Source organism: Perna viridis, chromosome 1 (assembly GCF_037379345.1).
Source record: "Perna viridis isolate PV_CMFRI_1.1 ecotype Kerala chromosome 1, ASM3737934v1, whole genome shotgun sequence".
NCBI lineage: Eukaryota > Metazoa > Mollusca > Bivalvia > Mytilida > Mytilidae > Perna > Perna viridis.
Window position 1 is genome coordinate 41,232,639 of NC_142445.1, and position 26,472 is coordinate 41,259,110.

A 26,472-nucleotide genomic window follows, 5' to 3' on the forward strand; every position below is an offset into this window, starting at 1 on the left:
ACTCTTGTTTACCAAATAGAGTTTTCAACACTGTATACTTCTATTCCCGATACTCAGTTAAACTCCCGACTTAAGAACATTATACATCGTTGTTACTCCAAACAAAGTGGTACACCTAGATACAAATATGTAGTTCTTGGTAGAGACTCCTCATACTTCGTAAAAAATAATTCCAAATCATCTTCCAAATATTCAGAAGAGGATGTTTCCAAAATGCTGGAATTTTTAATCGACAACATATTTGTCCAGTGTGGTAGATGCGTTTTTCAACAAACGGTCGGCATTCCAATGGGAAAAATTGTGCCCCTCTACTTGCTGACCTATTCCTTCACTCTTATGAGGCTGACTTTATAGCTGATCTGATCAGAAAGAAACAATGTCGTTTAGCTAGATACTTTAATCTCAGTTTCCGCTACATAGATGACGTATTATCTTTAAACAATCCTAATTTTGGGGATTTGATACATCGTATTTACCCCAAAGAACTTGAGTTAAAGGATGCTACAGACGGCATACGTTATGCCAGAGCTTGCCGAGACTACGCAGACATTTTGTATCGCGCTAGTACTCTAACAAATGGGCTTCTGGAGCAAGATTATATTGCTATAGGATTGAAGTCATCACTACAAAAGTTTTATGGTCGTCATCATGAACTCGTGGATCGTTACGGTGTATCCATATGCGCCATGAAAACTGATTTGTTCAACAAGTCATAATTTTCCTTTCCTCTTTCGTCTACCCCGGACTTTTTATGAGCAACTCGGCGGGTGTTTCTAGAAAAGCAGAGGACGCTTACCCTACTAGTGCACCTGGTCCATGCTCCCAGTTTTTAGTGGAGTCCGAGTTGCTCATTTGCTGTTGTTACTTTGTATGTATGATTTTAGTTACTTTATTTTCTTTGTTATGTATGTCTGTTTTCCGAGTCTGGTCTTTGTCCCTGGGTTACATTCTTTTGATTACCGCTATAACCGTGGCTTCCTTGATTACTCTTTTAAAATATGAATATCTAATTTATTTGGGGAAAGGTCGTAGAAAGTAGGAGTCTTAACTTAACACGTTATGGACCTTAAAATTATATTCAATTGCAGTATATAATGAATTTTACAATACGCAAGGGATATACTAGGGCTATACTAGTAAGATTATTTTTTTTAAATAATAAGAAGAAAGAAACACAAAGTGCATACTTAAAGGCAATGACAAATTCGTAATTCATATAATATATTCCATTTCTTTATTTTGATAAATAAAATGGCAAATTCTAGTAATCTCTATTTCCGGCCTGATATTATTGTTATATGATTAGAATTTATTTTAGTTATTTATCACAAAAATTTGTACTTTAACATTTTGCTTTTTACATTATTTCCATGCTATGAACACTTACAAAAACTTCGATGAAATCGCTCAAAAATACACGAACTCCTACCGTATAACCGCTTCCTGATCTACTATCATGTATCACACCGCTACATTATATGCTCTGCGACACAGATGTGAAAAAAAAAAATCATATGGCATAAGCACTTATCTACTATTTTCATGGCCAAAATATTCGAATTCATTAACATCATAACCAGAGTAAATCTTTATAAGAGTTATGGCATATATACATTTAAATTAAGTTGAGATAGTCGGTGCATGTAAAAATGTTTTCCATTATATCAGAATTGTAAGTTTTTATACAAACAGTTTCCTTTCTTGCCAATAGCACCTAAATTAAAAGTTCAGAAGGAACACATTGTATGATAAGTTTTGTTTTCCATTGGCCGTGAAATATTTTTATTCTCTGAAATTACTCAAGGAAAGAGATAATCTAATTAAACTAAGACCTACCAGTTGTTCCATTCAGTCACTGCATGTAAGATCTAACAACAACCAATGGTACTTTTTGTTCTGATGACGTTAAATTTCTAATCAACCAATCAGATGTTATCTTTCATGATTTTGACAGCATTGTTCAAAGGGAAGACCGCGCCCGAGATTTATGAAAAGGTCATCTGAACAGAAAGTAGAATGGAGTGTTGTTAGATCCTTCATGTAGTGACTGGATGGAACAATTGACAGGTCTAATTTTAATTATATTGGGAAAGAGACAAAACTCTTTCATCTTTCTTGATAATGCATTAAACCTACTCATATGGCTTCTGAACACTGAATTGCAATTAATTTTGCACGAATCAACCCTATACATATAAAGATATATGGGATTTATAATAAATGAAATTAAAACACATCATTTTGTATAGTCGTTCGCCGAGGCGAGGGACACAAAATACAAAACACTTATTGTTAAAATTTGGAAAATTAGGCTTTTTTTCACTTATTTGTCATAAGGAAAGTCACAATTAAGAGCCAACAAGGAGCATTTTGTGAATTTTTTCTTTTAACTTTTTCAGTAATTATGTTAGCAATATTTTTGTTTACATGCGACGAATTTTGTAAAACTTAAATTTACTATTACTCCTATGTGTCCTTCAAATAATTTGTTGACCAGTCAATTCATTAAATTTTGCATCGAAAAATGTAGTTACTTTTGAATAATAATAGGATAATTAAGTGGAAAGAGTGAATAACCAAAATATGTTCAAGAGTGCCGAAGAACTTCTAGATTAAATGAGTGTCCAGAATTTGAAAAATCAACAAAATTTACAGTTACTTATATGTTTGTTGAAAAAAGGAGTCATTGTGACGGAAATCTATATAATATATATGATCATAACTGGTTATCGTAAATAAACAAAAATTTTGCTTGTGTCCAGGACGCTTGAAGATTTACACTTAGTTCGTGTGCGGAACTGGCTCTACATGTATACGCTGGTTAAATCTTCGGTACTCGTGAAACTAACCTTGTTATTCACTTTAGAATTTTATCATATTATAACATGTATGGGATGACAAAAATCAACTTCTTTTACAAGTACATGCCTATTTCGCTTCATTCGGTCTATTTCTTTTCGTTTCGATTTTTTTTATAGTTTTTAAGTTTACAGGTACCCCAATGTAGTAATTATTTACTGAAAAGATTGGATCGATTATTTGAACTATAATGTCTCGTCTCATAATTCTTGGTAAATTACTCATCGAACATGCGGTGCTCGCTCTTGTTGTTTCCTGGATTGTGTCTATCTGTACAAGTGTAGTATCCACAGTATTTAGAGGCACAGCCCTTTAATTGTCTAATCGATCGTTCAATAACACAGTATCTTTTATTAGACTTAAAAAAAGAAAACACACTGTGAAATCCATACCAAAATCAAACGTTTTTGTGTTACCCTCTTACAAACTTACACATTATATAACGTACAGGCTCAGAATGTCGACATTTTCTAGCATTTTTGTTCCTACCTTCCGTTATATTTCCTGCGATGCCTAGTACGTACAAAATGTATCGAGTCCCCATCTGAGCAAACTATATCTGGCGTATACTTGTTGAAAACGAACGAAAAGTAAGAAAGAAATAAACATGGTATATTTAAACAGCAAAGGAATTAATCAATGACAAATAAACGGGGGTAATAATAGCAACATAGGCATTTCGACCGGAACATAAATGTTTGCTAGCGTTAGAAAGGGCAATAGAGCGAACTTCAGTATTTAACACCTGTGCGTACTATCTGAGGTGAGATAGATAATATTGCTTGCTTTCAAATGTCTTTAAAGTCATTGCTATTAAAGAAAGATATTAAACCAACATATTTTTGTGTGTGTAAATAACAGATAATTTAATTTCAGTAGTAACACGCTTTCCGATTGGATAAAAACAGTAATGTTACTATGACGTCATCAACCCTTTTTAATTATTTCCTCGTTGAATTTTGATAATAAGACACAGAAGGACAACCAGAAGCCCCTGCATAGGAAAATATGTAATCACAGATGGTTGCTGATGAAGCCAATTTGGTGGCGTTTTTGAGACCCACCTTTTTTAATAACCCAGACTTTTACTGCTTAGATAGAAAATCTGATTTGCCTGCTGGAAGATTATAACATGGGACATCATTGAGCCACGACTAGGTCAGTATAATCTCAGTAGCTTATACATTCTATAATATCTGACAAAAATTGCGCTGATTTCAAAGATTTTAATGAGCCCATCATTGCTTAAATCTCTGAGGTAACAGTTTTTTTTGTACCTATACGGGGTTTTGGCCCGTCATGTAAGTAACATTTATTTTCACCTTATTAAAAACCGTATTGGAAAAGTAATAATCTCCAAGACGTATACTTTGACCAGAAAAAAGCAAGGATGGTATGCGTAGAAGAAAATAGACCGATAGATAAGAACAATACACCTTACATTGATTGTAAAGACAAACAAAAAACAAAAAAAAAAACAGAGAGTTTCGAAAACGTAAGAGGGATGCAGAAACTTATGGCGAGATGAAAACAATGAGAAGATCAAAACAGCAGCTTAGATAGACATCGGTGAGATTTATCAAACATTGCGAATGACTAAAAAAACAGTTCGTCTACAACAAAAGTCTCCTATGACAATATAGAGGCAACAACGGAAGATATCATATGTCAACAATGTGGTAAATATTTTAGTGATTTATATGAGCCTAATAACGAAACCATGCACAATGAAGATTTTTCCAACTACGTGGACTCAAAAGTGCAAAAGTTTTATGACACTAGTAGCCATTGTTACGTTCTTGGATTAGAAAGTGATATCACCATTGATGAAATTCAAAAACAATTGGACTCTATGAAATGCAACAAATCACCTAGGCCTGACAGAATCCAAAACGAACATTTAAAATATGGTGGGAAACATGTCAGACCTCTTCACTGCAATATCGAAGACTTTACTACAAATATCTTTAAATGTAGCAGGAAGTTCTTTGAAATAATTAAAAATGGCATTGTCATCCTCTATCGTCATGGTTTCATGGTCAGGTGGTGCAGACACTGTTTGAACATTTTGGGTTAGACGATGAAAGCCTTTAGATTTGTCAGTTTTATTGAGAAAACCATCTGCTGTTCTACAACTGTAAGGCACATGTGTTAAAGGATATCTCATAAGTTTTCTTAGATCTATTTCAAGGTCGTCTTCAAACTGAGATCGGATCAGGAGTTGAGAAGCGATGTTACTCTGTTGTTTGTATTCCAAAACCTTTTTTTTCATTGATTGAATTCGGTTTTCTTGGTAAGTTCGGAAAGTGTCTTCAGGTTTAAGCATTTAATTGGGTCAAATATTTTCGAATTGGTCTCAAGTCTGTCTGTTATGAAATCAACCTTTGCACTTTTGTCCTTTTCCTCGGCATTGAGAACATCATCCTCTATAATTGAATTGGCAACAGCTCCAGAGGATACGCACACAAGTTTATCAGTGTCGTCATTGTCAAAGGGATCATTAAAAGCCATCACAGTTTCTACTACCGTTGAAAATAATTCCTCACTGCGTTTGATCTCGGTTTGTATGAAATCTAGGTGCATACCGTGAACTGCAAAATCGCCATGTTCAATGTACAGTGTACCTTTAACAAACTGGGCACGTTCATGAGCAGCTCGTATCCACCTTTGGTAAGATTCGTAATTCCCAAGCAATCCAGTTAATCCAGCACTACTGCCAGTATACGATTTTGAGTGCATCATAAGCGTTTCTTCTATAGTTTTATAAATAGGACACCGATTTCCAGGTATAAACGATCTTGCAACGCTAATTGAATCGCGAGTCAAAAACTCAGTTGAACCAGGATGTGATGTCTCAATGTTGGCAAGTGACACGGAGAAGCATGTAAGATAACGAGCGTAATTCTGACCACCAAAACTGAAAAAAAAGTCCCACATAAGGAAAAGGCATCGTACGTAAAGCAGACAATCATTGGTTTTTACTGCCTTTGTCAACTGAAGGACAAACCAGATGTGGTCCATGTATGAAACCCACAGCTGAGCAGTCTTACCAAGCAACCCGGCTCTAGTATACTGTTTGAAATTTAGATATTCATTGATTCAAATGCATTTTCTGATAAGGTTCCAGGAGGAATTTCTTCATTATTGGAATCCATAAACTGGCAAAATAGCATTCTTTTAAAAGCCTCTAATAAGGTTTTATGGAAATGAATAGCTCTACTATAGTTTTTTTCCCACTAATCACCCCATTTAAGAACCAGACCCTATCATACCAGCTTCTATAAGAATGTCAGAAAGCCTCGAGTCTTCCATCTTCTTTCCAATCATTTTCAAATAAGCACAAACAATATGAAACGTTCCAATCATAATGATGTGGTTTTTCGTACTTCATATGGTGATTCCAAATATTAGGAAAAGCTTTCATGCAAACACCAAAGTCAAACGTGGTTACCACATACTGTTGTCCAACCTCTTTTGCTCCTTCCTCGGAAAATCTAAGACACTGTTGCACCGCTTTGTAATCTGTGATTGGTTGATTGATTACAGGATAGTAATCAATTGTTGTTAGTCTCTCTGGAACTCCTCCGAGAATAGTTTGAAATCCCATAAATCCGGAGATTCTCTGGGAAACAAACGAACTTGAAAATCTGGCAATCAACCATACCATGTCCTCTTTCATAGAAGTTTCATATTCTAATTCAGAACCACGAACTTCCCATTCAGAAACAGATTGTGGTGGACATTTTCCAGGGATAACATAACAATCAGGAAGGGAAGTCTGGTTCTCTATTTGAAGAGACCTGCGACCTGTCTTTTCACAATTTAGAACAGTTGGTACAAAACCTCCAACGGCCTGTCCTGCAACATAACTCCATGTGATGTATGTACAGATGTCATGCCACATATATCGTTTAAAAGCTGGTCATAGTTGTCGAAGTCAGAGTGAAAAATAAATGGAACGTCAGGATGTCGTACAATTTGAGGAGTCGGTATGGTCAATGTGCTTTCTACCAATACGGCAATGGCAGTTTCCAGTTCTAAGGAAAAAGGGTAGGTCTCACAATGACCTAGTCTGTGAAGAAGAGTAGTAAGTTCTGCACTTCTAAATGCCATACAAAGAAGAATATGTTTCGGTAGTTTCCAACGCCAATTAGTAACAGCTCTGCAAATATCTCGTACAACTGAATCAATAAAACGACGAGACTTATTTGACGGCACTTGGTTTTATTTGCCAGTAACAAGGACACTAAAAAAACTCACCCAAACTCTTAGGCAAAGCAATTATTCTGTTTTCAATATATTGAGCAGTAAGTGGCCATCGTAATTCATCATCGGCTTCAAACGCGTTGAATATTTCTTCGCGTAGAGATTGCGCTGTATCAACAAATTTGTTTACCTGTTCTAACTCAAAGGCTTTTATAACTGCAGTATCTAAATCTAAAGTTGAACTAAATACTGTGTTGAAGGGGAATTTCCCTGACTTTTCCATATCAATAAAACAAAGTTTGGTACCATACTTCTTCTGTAAGGTCAATTTCAGGTTTTCAGCTAAATAATTTGGGTTAGCTAATTTCGTCTTGCTTAGTTCTGAAACATAAATCTCACGAAGGAAGCTGAACTTAACAACCTCGTTCTCCAAAAAAAATTCATTTTCAATTATTTTCTCAAGTTTGAAAAAAGAGGTTCTATGAATAGCCTCTTACTCATCATCTTGACTCCTCCATCGCAATGGATTGTTGATGTACTTACTTCAGCAGCTATTATGGTACTGTGTTTCACAGGCAAACAAGTCTACGCAGCTTATTCGCGTCAACAAAGCTTCATCCATATGCTGTTTAGCTGCCTTGAACACAGTAATTGCACTTTTTATAACAAAATCTGTGGTAACCACAGTCGTCAGAAAATGCCTTAGGAGTCAATAGGTTCGGACAGACGTTTATTCTTTACATCTTTTAATTTCATAAAAGCCTCATAAGAACATGAAATGATATCCTCGTCCCGAGACTTAGAAAAATAAATAATACAAATAGGATTCCCTCCTGCTGTCTTTGAGTCATTCAGTTTCCTTTTTCTTGAAATATTAAACTCAATCACAATATCAAAATATAAACAAAAGGAAGTCTTAGAAAACAAATGAAAAAACACAAATAAATCAAAATTTCAATCAAACACAGAAATAGATATCATAAATATATGATAAAGTATTCGTATCAAGTCAACAAGCACAACAGGAATTCAATTTCACCTCGAATTAGATCTTGATTGCGTTAAAGATAACAATTTCCAAGATCAATGTTTTTATTTGGGAAGTTCAAGATCAATTTTTCAAAAATGGTGGTGGTCAGTATTTCGGCTCTACAATTCTTAATATTAAACCTTAGAGGTCGAACTTGGTCTCATTTTGTTTATAAATGAATATCAAATCATAACAACTGAATTGAATTTGTGGGCACTGAATAGCTAGGAAAACAAACGAAAGTTGTTTATTAGTAAATTTAGTGTACAATTTCATAGGGTAGGGCTACACTTATAATATTTGTTTACAATTTTTATGTTTTTGAAATAATTTATAACGATATATGGATCAAAAGGCCAGAAATTTGTCTATCTAATAGCACCAAATTCAACACTGTATGGTAATCGACAAAAAAAGATTTAAGTTAAATTCATGGCAGTTAAGAATGGAAAAAGGGCGGGAGAATTGTCATTCCGTGGTTTTGAAAATTGGTCATATCTTCCAAGAATCTGAGAATATTTTTTGGCGACAAAAAGAAATTGAAAGAGGACGTATTAAGTGACAGGATTTATTTATAGAAAATAGAACTACAGGTGACAAATCAATTACCCAAAATTTTATTATATTTAAAAGTAAATGTTTAGTTTTGACCAGAAAAAATTAAATTTGAACCAAGAAATTATGAAAAAATAATAGTTTTTCTAAAACCTTCTGTGCCCTGCCAAGCCTCTAAAAATCAAAAAAATTGTGTCCTTACATGCATGATCATGTGCCAAAACGAAAAAAAAGGGATGTCAAATTTTCAAATCAGGGTGTATAATCCCAAGTGTATTATAATAAAAGCCATGTTTTTTTCTTTACATATTATTTTATCATGTTTTTGTGTGTAGACATTTGTAACATGCATATTCACTCCGTTTGTAAAGAAAGAAGATATGGGGCAAATGACAATGAGAGCATACTCCATGCCCACAATAAATGAGGGAAATTGATGAATCTCCACAAAAGCCTTCAACAGGGATGGAATCACACTCATTTTGACAAGCTCTAGATTGTCCCACACAAACAAAACTTGTATACTAATATAAAATAAATCTAGCTTCAATGTTATAACATATAAATAAAAACAAAACAATGAGAAAGACAAAATTATGACTTTGACTCCTGACTTAGGACAGGCTCATAATACATGTGGTAAGGTTTCCACCCAGAAATCAAGTATATGCCTATATTTTCTATATGATAAAATCAAAATTTTATTTCATTATAGATCACACTAAGTAAATCTATCAAATACTACTTGATATTCAGGCTTTCTGAACATGTTGTCATTGACAATAATAGTAACACATCATTGGATGCGATTGCACTACCTAAGAATGATTGTAAGGCACAATTTGCAATTGGCACTCTTCTAAAAACTTTGTTTCCTTCCATCCAGAAATCAAGTATAAAATGTGCTTCCAGTGCAAAAACCATGTCAAGTTTTAAATGTGCTATTGTGCAAAGGAAATTCAAGTCTTGTTAAATAACATGAGCTAGACAAATGTAAACCTGATAAGTGGTTTACACTCTGCAAAATGAAAGATAAAATTACTTTGGACATTTCTTCAATTAGAGTTTCAACAACAATAAGACCTTAAAAGAGCTTACATTTACTATAAATGAACAATTATCAGTAAAGGTTGCTGATGAGCGTGTTAAATTGTCAGAAAATTATATTCCCAACACAGTTGAATATACCCATACTTCTCTACCAGCACTGTCCAGATGCATGAATGTCATTCGTCAATGTACAGGGTACATAATTGAAAATAAGGATGTTGAAGCATTATTTAGTCCAAATAAAGAACTCAGTCAGGATGGTGATAAATTACAATACATCATCCACAGCAAGTTATGTTTCCGCATCCGGCCTCTTGGGTCATCAATCTGCAAAATATGTTCTCAGCAAATTAACAATAGGAAACAGACACATAAAAAATCAGATTATAAGGAGAATAAAAACCCAAATGGAGAACTTTCTAATAATGAAATTTGGAAAAATTCAAACTTTTAGCTCCAAATTTGACTGATAACCAATTAACCTTAATTCAGTCTCAAATTATTTCATGTAATATCAGAAATAAGAAAGGCATGAGATGGAATAAAGATATTGTATGTATGGCATTGAATCTGTATAACACTAACCCCGCTGCCTACAGAGATGTTGTCCAAAATAAGAAGTTACATCTACCATCTGAGCAATTTCTAAATCTTTATAAGAATTCAGTTCAGCAAGGACCAGGCATAGTATCTGAAATAATGCAATGGATGGACAATGAGGGGGAAAGCAAATATCTATGGTGGCTGCTATGGTTAGTTTATGCATACCAGAAAAAAAGTTGTTTCACCGATCACGTCAGTGGGAGGAGCCAGAAAGTCGATAACCTCCTCATGTACGGATGCAGCAAAAACATTACCGTATACCTAGGCCTTTATTCGTATAACAAATAACCTCATTGCAGATAAACCCTAATATATACCTTCGAGCAGATCAGGTTCGGTGGGTCCTCAATCTTATCAGACGTGAAATCTGACTTACAATATCTCTCAACTTGTGAAATTTAATTTTGATATTCGCATTTTCCACATCAAATTGTATTCTTTAACAGTGGCATGGGGCGTGTGAATTAAATATACTGGCAAATAAGCTTTTTTTGCAGGAAGTAAGAAATGACAAACAAATTTAGAGACAAATGTGTTGTGAACAAATTATGCAAATAGATACACATTATGTGCTTATCTCAATTCCCGAAATTAAATATAAATATATGTGGAATAGTATCAATACCGTACAAAAATTCTCAAGGTAAACCATAGCTAGTTTCAAAAAGTGTAAATGTGTTTTAATAGAAATAATTAGCACACACACACACGTCATTCCGTATGTACAAAATAGATGTGCACAATTGCAGCAAAATATACTTAGTAGTGTCAGAGGAGTTGAAAACGGGAAATTATAGTATCTTCTGCTGTTCGAGGAATATAACTAGTAGCACAATCCTCATCAAAACAAGGGTTGAATGTCCAGGTTATGCAGGATGCAAATGGTGGGTGCGATATTTTCCATATATTTTATTTCTGGTGTTGCAAAAAGGATTCATCGTTACCATCATTGTAAGACAAATTAATTGTTGACAAAATAAATAGTTATAATAAAATACGCTTTTTTAAATGTAAAAATGGATCAGTAAGAATTACAAATGATGCAAAACGAATGAAATCAACGCATTTAAACGGAAACATAAAAACAACAGAAAGGAGATAGAAAATGAGCTTTAGAGAGCTCTTTAATTTCAAATATTATATCAAGGGTTGTACTGAGATATTTTTCTTGTGGCGGCCATTGTTTTCTTATGTCCAAAGTTTTAAGTGAACTCGAGTTGATTCATACTCTATCTATCCAGCCTGAACAGTTTGTTGAAACTATATTTCCTTCCTTTGTTTATCTACATGAGGTACATAGCAGACCAGAGACTTGTATATAATATGTCGTAAGAATAGATTGTAAGAAAATGAAGAAAGGTTGACAATAAGAAGCTATTAAAGAATTATCAAAGGAACCAAAATTTGAAAGAAAACCAAAAGAAATATTTTCAAGACAAAGATGAAACTCACACAAAAAGAACGCTTACAAAAAAAGTAACACACACTTCATAAGAAAACAACTGCCTCCTCTGCTTTACTAGAAACATTCGCACAGCCGGGGTCAACTCCCCTTTTTTATGTTTATTGGTTAGTTTTTGTTTTGTTTATTTTTGTCAAGCAATAAACTCCTCCGTTGGTATACATGGTAAAGGACTTGTCATTGAAGTATGTGACAAAACATGTCAATGTCTTACAATGTATATATCTATCTCATTTTTTGTTAATATATTTTAGTTTCACATATTAAATTGTATATATAATTACTGGTTTGCAATTATATTAACTAAATAACCCGGGGATATATACTTCAAACATTTGTACTGCTAAACTAGCTACATTATTGGATAAAGCGAAATAAATCAAATTTACTGAAATGCATTTAGACAAAGGAAAACATTGGTAATGTCGGGTAATGTAGCTATGTGGGATGTTGTGTGTGTCATCGGAGTTTTTTCTTACATATTTAAAGAATATAAATGCGTTCCATCGAACAAATATAGAACACATACAAGTTAAAGTAAAACAAATTATGATCAAATTGACAGTACATAGGCAACTATCGTGTTATGTTTTATGCTTATATTAACATTTTGAAATCATTTTCAATTTTGTTATCTAATCGGAGCCATACTATAAAAGTCTTTTAAAATGGCGATAGAAACTTTTAAAAGGGACGGTTTTTTTTTCTTCTACATCTGTACAAACATACTATTAAGTAAAACGTTAAAGCACGTACCAATGTTATTTTCAGTCATATATGCAAACAAACGAACAATAAAATAATACACCACAAGATTCAAAACTCAGAATGTTACGTTAAACAAATGATGAAATAATCACGGTAACTTAAAGTCAAAACATTATTCTACAATATAATTGACAACACAAAGAAAAAAACCATATATAAGTTATTTGACAATAACAATTAATCGCATTGACTTCACAAATTTTCATTCTTTCATTTCTGTCGATGAAAACAATTAATTAAATGACGAAAGTAAATTGGCTATATAGAGCATAAGCGGTATTCTCATAATATTTATATGCAAAAGGTAAACAACATTAGACTACGGGGATCAAATTTAGATATGTTGTAAAAGTCGATCCTAGCAAATGTTACTGTAAAATTCTAAACAGTCTATTACCGGTATTTCAACTCCCTACTCTTATGACAAAGTCTATCATTGGTATGTATCTAGCTAAACACTATATAACCATTAAAATATGAGCATTTTGGTCTAGTAATTACTTGTAGAATAAAAAAATCCAATTTTTCGCTTTTTATGGATAAATTCTGACTACGAAAATCGACAACATTTATAAAATGTACTCCAGAAGTATAAATTGTGTTAATACTAAACAGAAAACACCAAATAAGCAGTTTTTACTGAAGCATTAATACTCTAGGGGTTTTAGCATTGAAAAATATGTCAATTTACGCGATTTTTAGGCGGGGTAGAAGTACATTTTTTTTTCATTTTACCCCATAATCATAAGGATTACCGCAAATGTCATGGTCTCATTGTCAAGCGTAGACTTGGGCTCGCGATGATACCTAAATTTGTTCAGCTTGTTTACACATTTTCGACAAATTGATTTGGGAGTTATAAAGGTAACTATAATATTAGCATGAAGTTTATGAGTGGGGGTACACGGTGGATCCTCCCAACCCATGGACTTAATCACATTACGCGCCTTTAAAGATTCACAAAACGAACTGTTTTAAAAATATACATAAAAAAATTCACCCAAATTATTGTGATAAAGTTTATATAGTAAGAAAACCAAAATAAAAGTCATTTTGTTGGAAAATAATTGAAGTGCACAATTGCGTCAAGTGATAAAAGACTATGGATAGTTTCATAAAATTATACTTAGCGGTATCAGAGGAAATGTGGGTTGTTAAAAAAGAAAATAAGATAACAATATACTTTCAACTTTTTGAGGAGTATATTTACTAGAATAAACCTAAAGCGAGGGTTGAATATTCAGGTTATCAACAATGGGGTAGCTGAAATACTGCTGTTTGGGCGTTTAACCACAGCAATCAATCAAGCGTTTCCATTTTCGAGTGTTGGAAAAAGTAATCAAGGGAACCAAAAATCTAGTGACAATAAAAAATATACAAAGGAAAAAGACAATACTAACCAGGGAAAACAGACATACAAAAAAAAAGAAAATGAAATCATAAAAACAATACGTACTAAGAAGCAGACGAAAATGAGCAACCCGAGATTATGGACAAGGAATACAGGAAGGGTAAGCGTCTTCTGCTTTCCTAGAATCTCCTGCTGAATTCTTATAAAATGCCATGCCTACAGAATACAAGAGAGATAGGGAAAATTATGACACAATGAACTAATCGATTCTCATGGTACAGGTGGTAACAACGTAATGATCCATTAGTTTATGATGACCATAAAACCTCTGTAATAATAACTTCAATCTTGTAGCAACATAACCCTCCTCCAAAAGCATGATTGTAAAAAGTTTGACTGGTGCTGTTAAACACAGTAGAATGATTCATTTTTGGTCTGAAGATTTATTTTTATTATTAAAGTATATTGATATAATAACAGGGTACAGAACTGATCACTCCGCTATTGCATTTCTTTTCCGGTGTAACTAGTTAAATAGGGCAAAGATTGTTAGAAGTTTAATACAAAATATCTATATGATACAGATATTATTTTTGTAGTAAAGAAGTGCATACATGATACAATACTTGAATATATAATTTCTAAAAAATAAATGATGCTTAAAATGTTGAGCTGGCATGAAATGATTAATTATTTTCTGAAATACGTTGCTTTTAAATTTCTTACAGTATTGTAAAATATAACAAGTACTATCTTTATAATAGATAGCCGACACAGTAAAATTTTGTTCTATTTACTTATAATTTTCTACATTTCATACAGGAAATAACACATTATACGCAATTTCAATTACCGGTACATTTTTTTTCGAACACCATTAAGTTATCAGTATTTGGTCAATATGGAAACGTAATTGCGATCAGATGACTTGCGTTCCCATAGAAGAGCGCGTCTTTAAGGTCAAAGGGTAGAAAACGAAGCTATAACGATTTCCATATTTAGAAAATTAATTTCATAGAAATTCATCACATGATTTGAAGGTCAAATTATCAGAAATAGAGGAATGAGCAAATAAAATTGCAAAAGAAAATAGTAGATGGTGTTTTACTTAGATAAATGAGAATGGAGAAAAATGCGCCAAGTTCTTCTTTAATTTAAAATAGATACTTTTTATCAAAAACTGTTTCTGAACTCATTAATGCTACAGGGAAGCATATTTCTATTGCTACTTATATATATTTATAGTCTGCAGATCAATCCCTTTTCCGTCATGATGATATGAAAGAATCGTATGAGGGTAATCTTACTTATAAAAAATGTGGAGAGAAGCTCTTTAAATTAGTCCGGTTGGATTCACTTGTGAATTATATAAATTCTTTGCGGAGACTAAGGTCAATTTGAATATAGAACTCTGAGTTTTGGTTATGAAGAGGGACGTTTTTTTTCAGATTTTTAGCTCAGTAAGAAACGTCAATTTTCAATTAAAACTACAAATAATGTTAGATTAAATCACAACATTTAATAGAAAACATAGGTATGGGATAATGAGATAAAAAAATGTTGTAAGTCTTCAGGACAATACAAAAGAGATTACAACATGAGCTAAAACTGCTTACACATTATATCAATAACTTAAGATCAAAAACAAAACGGGAAACGGACGTAAGATACATGTAACAGACCAGTATTTTGCTGGGCACTTCAATTGTCTTCTAACGTCTTTCTTCAATATTCTCGCTATCCATGCATGTTCGTTGTGACGTCATTAAATTGAAGGATTTTGAGTATGCAATGCGGGACAAATATAACATCCTGATTCCTTCGTACATTTTTATCCCAGTAAAATACGACACTGTTTCTGAATCCTTCTAACGTATTGTTACAAAGTCATTTAAGTCAACATCATCTTTCTATCTAGAGCACTGTATACATAATTAATAATTGGAGTTGGACCCTTCCAATAAAACTGCCGGATGTATTCAAGGCCACCTGTCAGACAGTGGGATTAATGCAAAGTAGAAGTGGCAAGCGCAGAAAATGAAATACCAACTGTCTTCTTTTATTGCTGTGACACTGATATTCGACCAGACATTATGTGTAATCTGCAGGTTAATACTGCTAGCATGGAAAAAGCAGAGCTGAATGCACTCAAATTATTGGAAGTCAAAAAGTACCTTAGTGCTACAGAAAGAGAACGTAATAAATCCACCAGCGTATTACCTTAAAAAGTATAGTAAATATTTAATAGTGAACAAAAAACACCTTTGAGCTCTGGAACAACAAAAGTAATAAAATGTACGGAAGGCATTGAATTGAATAGAAGAATATTTTTAGCCATTCTCAGAATTTTGTCGACTATTCGCCCCAAGAAGTCATACACCACTTCCTTTGCCTTTAAGAAGCTTTCAGCTACAAATAGCCACAGTCAACCAGCTTATATGATTGGATCCCATTTAGCCTCTACCTAAAATATACTCCTAAGACAGCTATGATGTCTTATAGAACCAGCAAAACGATAGCAGGCAAAAGAAGTTTGCAACTGAAAAGAACCGGATACCCAAGCTCTTGCCAGTTTTCAGTCGTACAGTAAAACAAAGCCGTGGAAATAAGAGATAACGCCGCCGCACAGAAATATTTGCCACAGCATAAATGATTTTGACCATTTACAGGAAGAAAAATAATTTTGTCCGAAACAAACAACATTTTTGATAATTTGACTTACATGAATATTTTATGGTGGGTGTACTTTAATTAATTTTAATTTGACTTGCGTGACCTGTGATCTGAGACATTCCTTCCTTACAAATAGATTTTTTGTTTTGTTTGTTTGTTTTTTTAATCTTTTTTGTATTGATATTGATAGTACTAAATACTTTACGTTGAAGTCAGAATCATTTATAATTAATGGTTAGTTTTATCTCTAGACGTTTACTGTGATTTGTTGTAAAGCTTATCAAATGTTCCATTTGTCTAATCAAAAATATTCTGCAAATTTCAGTTCAATCACCCGCGAGGCCATCATTAAATCTAAAAGTATTGGACAAGAAAAGATCGTACCAAACAGCTCCGAGACTAATTACAGGTTTGATCTCATTTTAAACTTTCTTCAAATCCGTTTTGGGTTTCACCTATTTCATAATAGCTTGCATACAATAGATAGGTCACTGTTCTATATTTTATGTTAAATTTTGTCGAAGGAAAACTATATTGAGACATTACAACATGCTTTTTTTTTCTTATAAAAAGTGTACCTTTTTAAAATATGTTCATTATGCAGATCCATGAAAATGATAGATATTCTTTTATATTTTGTCATTATAAAACAATTTATAATTTTTTTTTGACAAATGGGGTGCCTTCCCAATAGTAACTTTGTAGAATTATAAGTTTGCTACAATATCATGCACATTTGCAAAATAATAAACAAACAAAAAAACGGTATACTTGAGTATTTTGTGTTGTTCATTCTTTGATGGCAAGACGGCCTACCTGCGTTGTAGTAGGCAGAAGATTTAAATAGTCAGTCAATTGACATGGCTAAATGATTGATTCTTTAATTGAATGGGTTTGTCGCTGGCTTGTAACCGTGCTGTCTAGTGTTAGATCCACGGTGACGGAGTAATAATTTTGTGCCCGTTAAATTTGGTGCCAAACTAAAAAAAACAAGGGGTTTGCGTAACAGGTAAACTATTTGTATCGGGGTTCTTCATGGTGGTAGATGAAGTGATGCAGGGTGGCCTACCTCATGTAGTAGGTTGAAGATTTAAATAGCCTGTTAATTGGCTAAAAAATAGTTTTTTTGCCGAATATGTATGTCGCTGACTTTTTATAATTTTGTGAGGTGAATCATTCTCTTTCGTTACACTTTAATTATTTTAATTCTTTGGGTGTGCAGAATTGTTCATTTAAAAGAATCACCACCTGTTTCAGAGAAGAGAACATAATCCGATGAGGAATTTAATCTTTCCGGGAACTTTTAATATGCTTTTAAAACATAATGCATAAGTTTTGCATCTATTCATATACAAGTACGGATGCAGTACTATATATAATACTCATCAAGTTTCATCTTTTACACTTAAGACCGATCTAAGTTTATGACTAAAACAGTGCACCTTAATTGCAACTAGAGGGATAACAAAGAAAATTTTACTTACTGTACAGACGAAGCAACCGCTGTTGTAGCAAACACTGCAGCGTGAAAGTACAAAGTGTGAATGGCAAACAGCCGAAAACAACATATTCGTGTAGAAAACCATTTTGAAGCATATATCTTGTGTTTCGATAAACACATGTCATTACTTTAGTTTTAGAAACATCCACTGTACTATTGATGGGATGTTACTATTGATAGAAGATACAAACAATCTACAAAACAAACTAACCAATCTGTCTGCGATGTATATATTCATATATGACCCAATACCTGTAATGAACTTTGACCTAAGCCAGTCGAAAATTTATTGCTATAGATAGACAAAATTCCTATCTTTTGGAAAGAATATCCGTTACATTATTTACTCAGGGTGAAGTGTATTAGAAACTTTAAAATTTTTGCAATGCTTGAAAAAAAAATGGATGAAATAAAATGTATACACAAAAGAATTATTCAGGAAGCAATTCAAGTGTCAGTTGCAGTGAGCATTATGACTACCGGAAGGACATTTAGGCATTATCTCGGGATTTGGAGATTAGCGGAAAAATGAATCACACTTCGTCCCCCGATATTTCAGTGGTTGTTCCAGGTATATGCCGGTCGATTTGAGTGATCACTTCTTTCCAAAAGAACGATATTGTCCAATCAACAACCAACAATGTCAGCAGTGAAAAATGTAGGGAACTCCATGAAAACAATAATAAAAGGTCTGTGGCCAAATTATACTACTCAATTTGACATACATTTGTATACACTATACCTATTCTGGTTTTTTTTTTTTAAATAATAAACAAAATCAGTGAAATATTTAATTGACTAAAACAATCGAATGTCTGTCAGCTGTTCACTCTTACAAAAGACATGTTCGTACCCCTTTTTTCAGGTTTTGTCCATGAAAGCCTTTTTGCAGAATTTGGAAACTCAAACTAATTTATTTTTTTATATCATGCATTAATTATTAAAATGTTGCATTGTTACTACAGTTTTTTTCGCTGGCCCAGTCCAACTCTCAGGAGATTCACTTTCAAAATAGTTTGCCAAAGTTAGGCAAAATGCTGGACTTTCACAGATACATACTGACCATTGTATTTGTGCAACAGGGGCTTTGATTTTGGGAAAAGGTTTTTTGTCGCAAGCACATATAATGGCAATCGGCTTCTGCGCTAGGAAGTTATCAAAGTGTGTTCTGGTAAAGAAAACAAAAGATAATGGGCAATACTATATGATGTTCAATAAATGGTCAAGCACCATAACTTGCAGGCTTGAAACAAGTGCCGCATTTAACAGTGCGTCTCAATCTAGGGCGTTTACTTTGTCGTTATGCTCAGCCTTAACTGCAGGTCAAAGAGCAAGTCAACACTACATGTAAAAGGTTCGGATTCTTCGTAAGACCTTGAAGATATATTTCTGACCTTTTCAGCGACTTTAAAGCAGCACAAACAAGTAGCAATGTTACTCGTATGACATTACCTCCATGAGTACAGTTCGAATAGGTAATGCCAGTGTTTCATGGAAGTACTATTAATAAATTGAATATTACATCCAACACAAAGTGATGATTAACGAGTTAAAACACTAACCGTTGATTTTTGCTCAATGTTTATTGATTTAATCAATTATTTAAATAAATAGTGGCTAGTGAACATTCAGTTTTATTATCTGATAGAGCCATTATGGGTGTTCTTTTATTTCACCTGAGTGTATTATCAGACAGATATATGAAACATTTACATGAACAAAACATAATATATACATACAGTAACAGACCTGCTATATGAAGCAGGCACAAAACTAAAAATACACAGTATACATAGGATAAGAAATTGATCTAATAAGTACCATTCTGTGTAAGAATTAGGCAATGGGTAGCACATTTTTCAATTTGGTCTTTTTTGCCAATATATTCAATACATCTAAAAAAAAAAAAGCTATTTATCCTGAAGTATCTGTAACGTACATATTTTTTGACTGCTTATATAAGGAAAAACTGCGGGAAAATATTTCCCGCCATTTTTCCATAGTACATTTCAACTAAATGTGACCTATCAGTATCTTAAAAAGGCAAATTTTACAAAGAGTAATCAAGGGAACCAAGGTTATAGCGGTAATCAAAAGAATGTAATCCAGGGACAAAGACCAGACATTGAAAACAGACATACACAACAAAGAACATAAAGTAACTAAAATCATACATACAGAGTAGCAAAAGTAAATGAGCAATTCGGACTCCAATAAAAACTGGGAGCATGGACCAGGTTTACCGGTAAGGTAAGCGTCCTCTGCTTTTCTAGAAACAACCACCGAGTTGGCTTATAAAAAGTCAAGTCCGGGGTAGACAAACGAGGGAAGGAAAACTATGACCCGTTGAATAAATCAGTTTTCATGGTGCTGATGGATACACCATAACGATCCACCATAACAAACACTTTATTGGTTATTTCTGTAGGCTATCGGGTATAAATACTTGGTTAATGCAATAAAATCTTTTTCCTTCATGTGCCACACCTTCTACACATTTTAACTGATTCTTAGACGGAGAAGTACTTAAATCATCACTGATTTACAATATAGTAAACATTTCAAATTGAACACTCCAACAACATATACTTGCTATTCATCACAAGGAATACAGACTTATATTGTCTTCAAAGATTCCGAACTAAATATTATGTACATAGTGAATAACATGACTTTGACATTACCTTGTATCCGAAAAAGAGGTTAAACCTTTTTTATGCGTCCAACGCTGCACTTCTACATAATATGTTTCATATCCAAAACATCTCCGGAATAGGTTGATACTTTTTTTTTGTTGCGTTCAACTCTACAGTTCTACAAAGTATATGATACAACTATTTTTCCCCAAATATGAATGATACTTATTTTATTGTCCCACATCACTCTACTTAATAATGTACATAGCACATACCATGACTTCGAAGCAAGAAAATGTGTTATTCTGATGTTTATTTTGTCCAACGTTATATTAATAGTGAATAACGAAACCACATGAACCACAGAATAGGTTGATACCTATTTTTTTTTCTGTCCAAAATTACATAATAAAATAGTGTAAAGCAGTACTTCAGAATAGGTAGATTTTATTGTTTGGAAATATATTATATTCAAAAATTTCTACCAGAAAAACAGCTTTTGAAAGTCGAAAATTGGTTAAAAACAAGTTGTCTGACCTGACTCCCCATAATAAGGTATATGAAAAAGTTAATGGAAAATCCTACCAGAAGACTAAGATCGAGATATTGGTACATTATAACATTTGAATTTATTACTTTCTCATTTCGGTATGAAATATAACTCATATATTCCTTGGCGGCAGTATATTCCCACGGTTTGTTTATTCGGAACTTCTGAATATCATTTCTAAATATCATCCAAGTGATGATCATATATATATTAATGCCCTCAGACGTTAGATATACGATACAAATAACGACTACAACCAAAACAGAACGCCTGTTTCTTCCGTGATTGTCACCTGAAATCTTCGACTCTCCAATACTACGCATACATACCAATTTGATAACCAAATATAATATGCAAATTATTATGATAATTGAAACGGCTGTATAAATGTATACTTCAAAATTAGTGACAGCTGCAGCAGAAGAACCGTTTTCACGGATGCACATGGTGTAATCATTTTTCAAATTTGAGAGTTCGTCTTTAAGTACAAAGGAAAATAAGGTGCCCGATAAAAAACAAAGAGACAGCGACCATATTGACACAGGGCGAGCTGTCAGATAGTTCCTACTTCGAATTGGGAACATTATGGCTAATGACTTTAGGATTGACAGTGACATTGTTAATAGTATTGAAACCATATGGAATGCTGATTTTACAGTTAAGAGTACAGAGTATACTACACACTCTGAGAAATCAGGGTTCCATGTTCGTTCTTGTAGGCCCTCTTTCAGATCATGAAAAAACATATATGGTAAAGAGTCAATTGTCGATATGCAAATGGCAGTGATCCCATCCGTAAAAGCTAAAAACGACAGTAGAATATATATGGGCTTTCGAGTTCCCTTTTTCATGAAAGCAGTAACTGCAATAGTATTCATTGTTAATATCAAAATAGTCAATAGATATTGTGTATACATTAATATTGACGGTTTAACTGCAATCAATAAAGGCTTAAGACTAGAACGTATATCATCGGTAAATATTCTAAAGCAAGAATTGTTAATATTCACAATGTTAATGTCCCTAACAGTAAGATACTGCTTTCCCTTGTGTAAAAACCCGTTTTTATTTAAATACTCCAAAAATTGCAGATAACATTTCAGTGTATAAAATCTTGCAACAAAGAAGTTAAGGTCTCCTGATAAATTCAGAATGTTAGAAGAATATGAAAAATAATGCGGATAGTCAAACACGTAAATGATGCTCTCATCAATAAACCAAAATTCTCCGGGCGAACATACTGATAGAAGAGTTTTAAGGGCGTCCCCCTCTGTCATTATGCTATTAACTAGTTCTGCTTCTGCGGAAAATAATTCTGTACATCTATCATAAACAGTATATATATCTATTCCTGAAAAATACGGCATGCTCACTGTATCAATATGATGTATTTTTACAGAATTATTCCTTGAAGTAAGTTTTTCGTATCTTGTATTTAGCATACAAAAAGGAAAAGCACAAAACTCTTTCGAGCGATCAAAAGCATACAAATAGTAGATATAATATATATTTGTAAACAAATCCGTGCAATTATCGTTTTCAACAATGACTTTGTAAATGACAGTATGCATTTGTAAGTAATCAACTCTAGCGATGTGTGTATGAGGATCTCCATTCCAGACAACTGAGTAAATTTCTAAAAAAGCACCAATGTGGTTATACCTATCAGATCCATTAGAAATTGAACATAGGTGAAAATCTCCGAAATATATATCATTTGTATGTACACACACGAATGTCATTGTCAAAATTACAAACAGGTTTTTGATTTCCATTTTCTAAGAAAAATATTGAGGATATATGAAAAGACTTCTTGTATTTATAACGAAATTTATTGATCTCATTCGAAAGCGAAAGAAGAAATTATTATGAACGAAACAAAAACCGCTTATATTTCTAGTTTCATTTCTTCTGCTCAGTTTCATAATCCTCTAAGTTGACTGTATTGTAAGTAACACTTTTTTTTTCAATTCTGTACATATCCCCCGTTTTCTTCAGAAATGAAAACAAAAGGACAATTGATAAGTGAAACGAACACATCCAGGCATTTGCATTCTTGTCGATATGGTATGTATATTTCATACCTTTAAAGCCAAATCAATTAACGTAAAGTCTATATTGAATAATGCCAGAAGTAGATATTATACTGATTGGTCCCTGAAGTAATTTTACTGATTGGTTCCTGAAGCAATTTTACTGATTGATTCCAAAGGTAAATAATTTACTGATTTAAGAATTTAATAGCCATTATGTGTTACCATTTAGCATGGTATGTTGCCATTTTTCGGTCGTACCATAATAAATAAACGAAATTCTAAAGACAGGTGAGATATTTTTTTTCAAAATTATCATGTTTGTATTGTTGAGTGATGATTTCAAACAAGTCTCATCGTCCATCCGTAATCAGAAATAACATTGTTTACTCTGAAAAGAGTATTTACAATGCATTTTGCGTTTAATGAATATGTATATAAAGATAACCTATCGGATGTGATAATGATTTTCCGATCTTCCTGAAGGTCACTTAAGACAGTTTGGACAGTATTTAGGCATTTGAGCATTTAAAGTTTGAAGTACAGAGAAAAAGAAATATCAGTATGTGTATAGATTTAATATTAAAATGTTCTTTAAAAAGTGAATAAACTACATTTTTCATATGGAAAAGGTGCGCTCAGTTCATTTTTGCAACCACCTTCAGTGGAAGTGAGGGATTTTGCTTCACATTGAGAATGGAACTTACGTATGTGTTTTATTGTGCCTCAAAATATGATTTTCCACACCCAAACAACTCCTCTTTTATTTCCGTAATTTTTATAGTTAGGGAACATGTGCATTAATTAAACATAGCGTCCATCTCTTAGGATAAAAATATAATACGTTTAATGATAAGTGAAAGTTGAATATCACAAAATATCAACTGGAGTTAATTAATTTTAATATCTTTACAAATGAGCCTCCTCGGCGTGTAAGCTATGATGCTTAAATTAATTTGAAGAAAGTTGATATTTTGGATGTTCAACTTCCATGAGCTATAAAACCTTTTTCAAAATGATTTATTTGCAAAATTTCAGTATCTGTCAAAGCGAAATTTAGGCAACCGTTTGTCTATCACTTTATCAATCGTGTAAGGAGATAATTGTAAGAAACGTCACAACCAATCAGGTTTAAAATAAAATAACACCCAATCACACAACACCCAATCGTAACTGCAAATTTTTCATATCACTTGTTCAAATTATATCGTCCATGGTGTGATGTTGCAAATATCATGGTCTCCATAAAGTACATTAAACGAGCCAATCAAAGAGAATTAAATGTATCACATTTACGCATGAACTTAGTATGAATCATTTATTCTGGATTTACCTAGAATTACCTGTGTAGAACAAAAAATAAAGAAAAACAATTTTAATTCACATATCATCGCGTAATGTAGTTGTTGAAGAAACATATAGGATCATAAACAGTTGAAATATAGGTACTTGTAACTAAAGCATCTGCTTTCCACATGATTTCAATTTTATTAATAACGTCACTGTCAATTCTAAAGGCAGTAGCCATATTTTTCCTATACGAAGCAGGTACTGTGTTACAGCTGTTTCCTCGTCAGTACTGTCACTTAGTACATGGGCTGAGACAATCCCCCGTGCACCCCCACTCATCAATAAAAATATGATTTTCAGGTACCCTTATACCTCCCATTTACGAATATTTTTGTCGCCAAAAAAATAAACTGAAGCATTTTTTGTATTTTTGGCTACTTTTTATACCTCGTTGAGGCAAAACTTATTTTTAAGTTTTTTTGATTATACGAATTTTTATTACCTACAGAACGTAATAAACTGAAGTATGTATGTATCATCATGTAGCCCAATATTTCATCTTTGCAATATTACCAAGAAAGTTGCGGTAACATTTACGGTTTTCCGGTCACATGAAAAAAATGTACCTCTACCCCGCCGAAAAATCGCTAAATTGATATATTTTTATATAATGGGATTTTCGATTTTTCGGTCAAAAGTCACATAAATTCGACTCTACAAGTTATTACTCAACTAAAACGTCTCAAATTTGGTATCATTCGATAGATAATTTAATTTCCTATATAAATAAACCATGAAAAACTAATTTTCAAGAAAGGATTTTCAAAAAATATTAAAAATATTATCCCTACCCCTAGAAAACTGATCTCAGTATCAAACAGAATTCTCATTCACAACATACCTACACCGTAAAACTCATATTTCAGGTTTTCATAATTAAGATAATGATGTTCCCAATATATCTGATCAATTCAGGCGCTTCGATTTTTTGGGGTAATAACTTTTATAAAATTGTAAAAATGGGAATTTTCATAATTTCTTCTTTATCACCCGTTATTTCCTTTTTTCAGAATACTGTAGTTCGATCAAGATTTTGTGAGATACGGTTCATTAATATGATGTCTTAGCTTCAAAATGAGCTTAAGTAATAAATATTTGAACTTTTGGTCAAGTTAGGTGAAATATTCATTACTTGGGCTCATTACAAAGCTAAGACACTATATAATTATCTTATTATAATTGAATATACAAATGCTTATTTGAAGTACGGTGCTTGAAAAAAAAGTCAATTATAGGTGAAATGGAAGGAAATATGAAATTCTGAAAATTCTCCTTTTTTTATGAAAAACTCATTATTGTCACATTGAAAATGAAAAATACGCCCCTGAAATGAGCAGGTATGTTGAATACATCGATAATTAAAACAACAGTACCCAACATGTCCATTGTACACTATCTATATAATAATTTTTAACGTTTTGGTTCATGTTTTAAGAATGTTTTATCATGGGTAGGGTTGGCAATTTTCCACCTAACTTGACTTGGAAGAGTTCAAATATTTATTACTTGAGCTTATTTTGAAGCTAAGACATTATATTAATGAACCGTATCGCATAAAAGCTTGTTTAAACTACAGTATTCTAATAAAGACAATACATCAGGTGATATAGTAGAAAATTCTTAAATTCTGAAAATTCCAATTTTTCCGATCTTATAGTAATGTCACCGCAAAAGGAAAATCTAAGCGCTTGAATTGATCAGATATATTAGGTACATCATTATCATAATTATGAATGACTAAAATATGAGTTCTACAATGTTATTTTGCTGTAAATGAGAATTTTGTTTGATACTGAGACCAGTTTTCTAGGGGCAGGGAGATATTTTTAACATTTTTTGGAAATC

General features: G+C 32.9%; 1 protein-coding gene across 1 annotated transcript; it reads left to right on the top strand.

Annotated features, from left to right (window-relative positions):
* Window positions 1-9,246: 9,246 nt before the first annotated feature.
* LOC148628791 (uncharacterized) lies at window positions 9,247-19,518 on the top strand. The gene is made up of 4 exons (XM_088570922.1): window positions 9,247-9,289; window positions 9,775-9,960; window positions 10,155-10,452; window positions 19,461-19,518. The coding sequence occupies exons 1-4, from the start codon at window positions 9,247-9,249 to the stop codon at window positions 19,516-19,518; spliced, it is 585 nt and encodes a 194-aa protein (XP_088427048.1).
* Window positions 19,519-26,472: the final 6,954 nt, after the last annotated feature.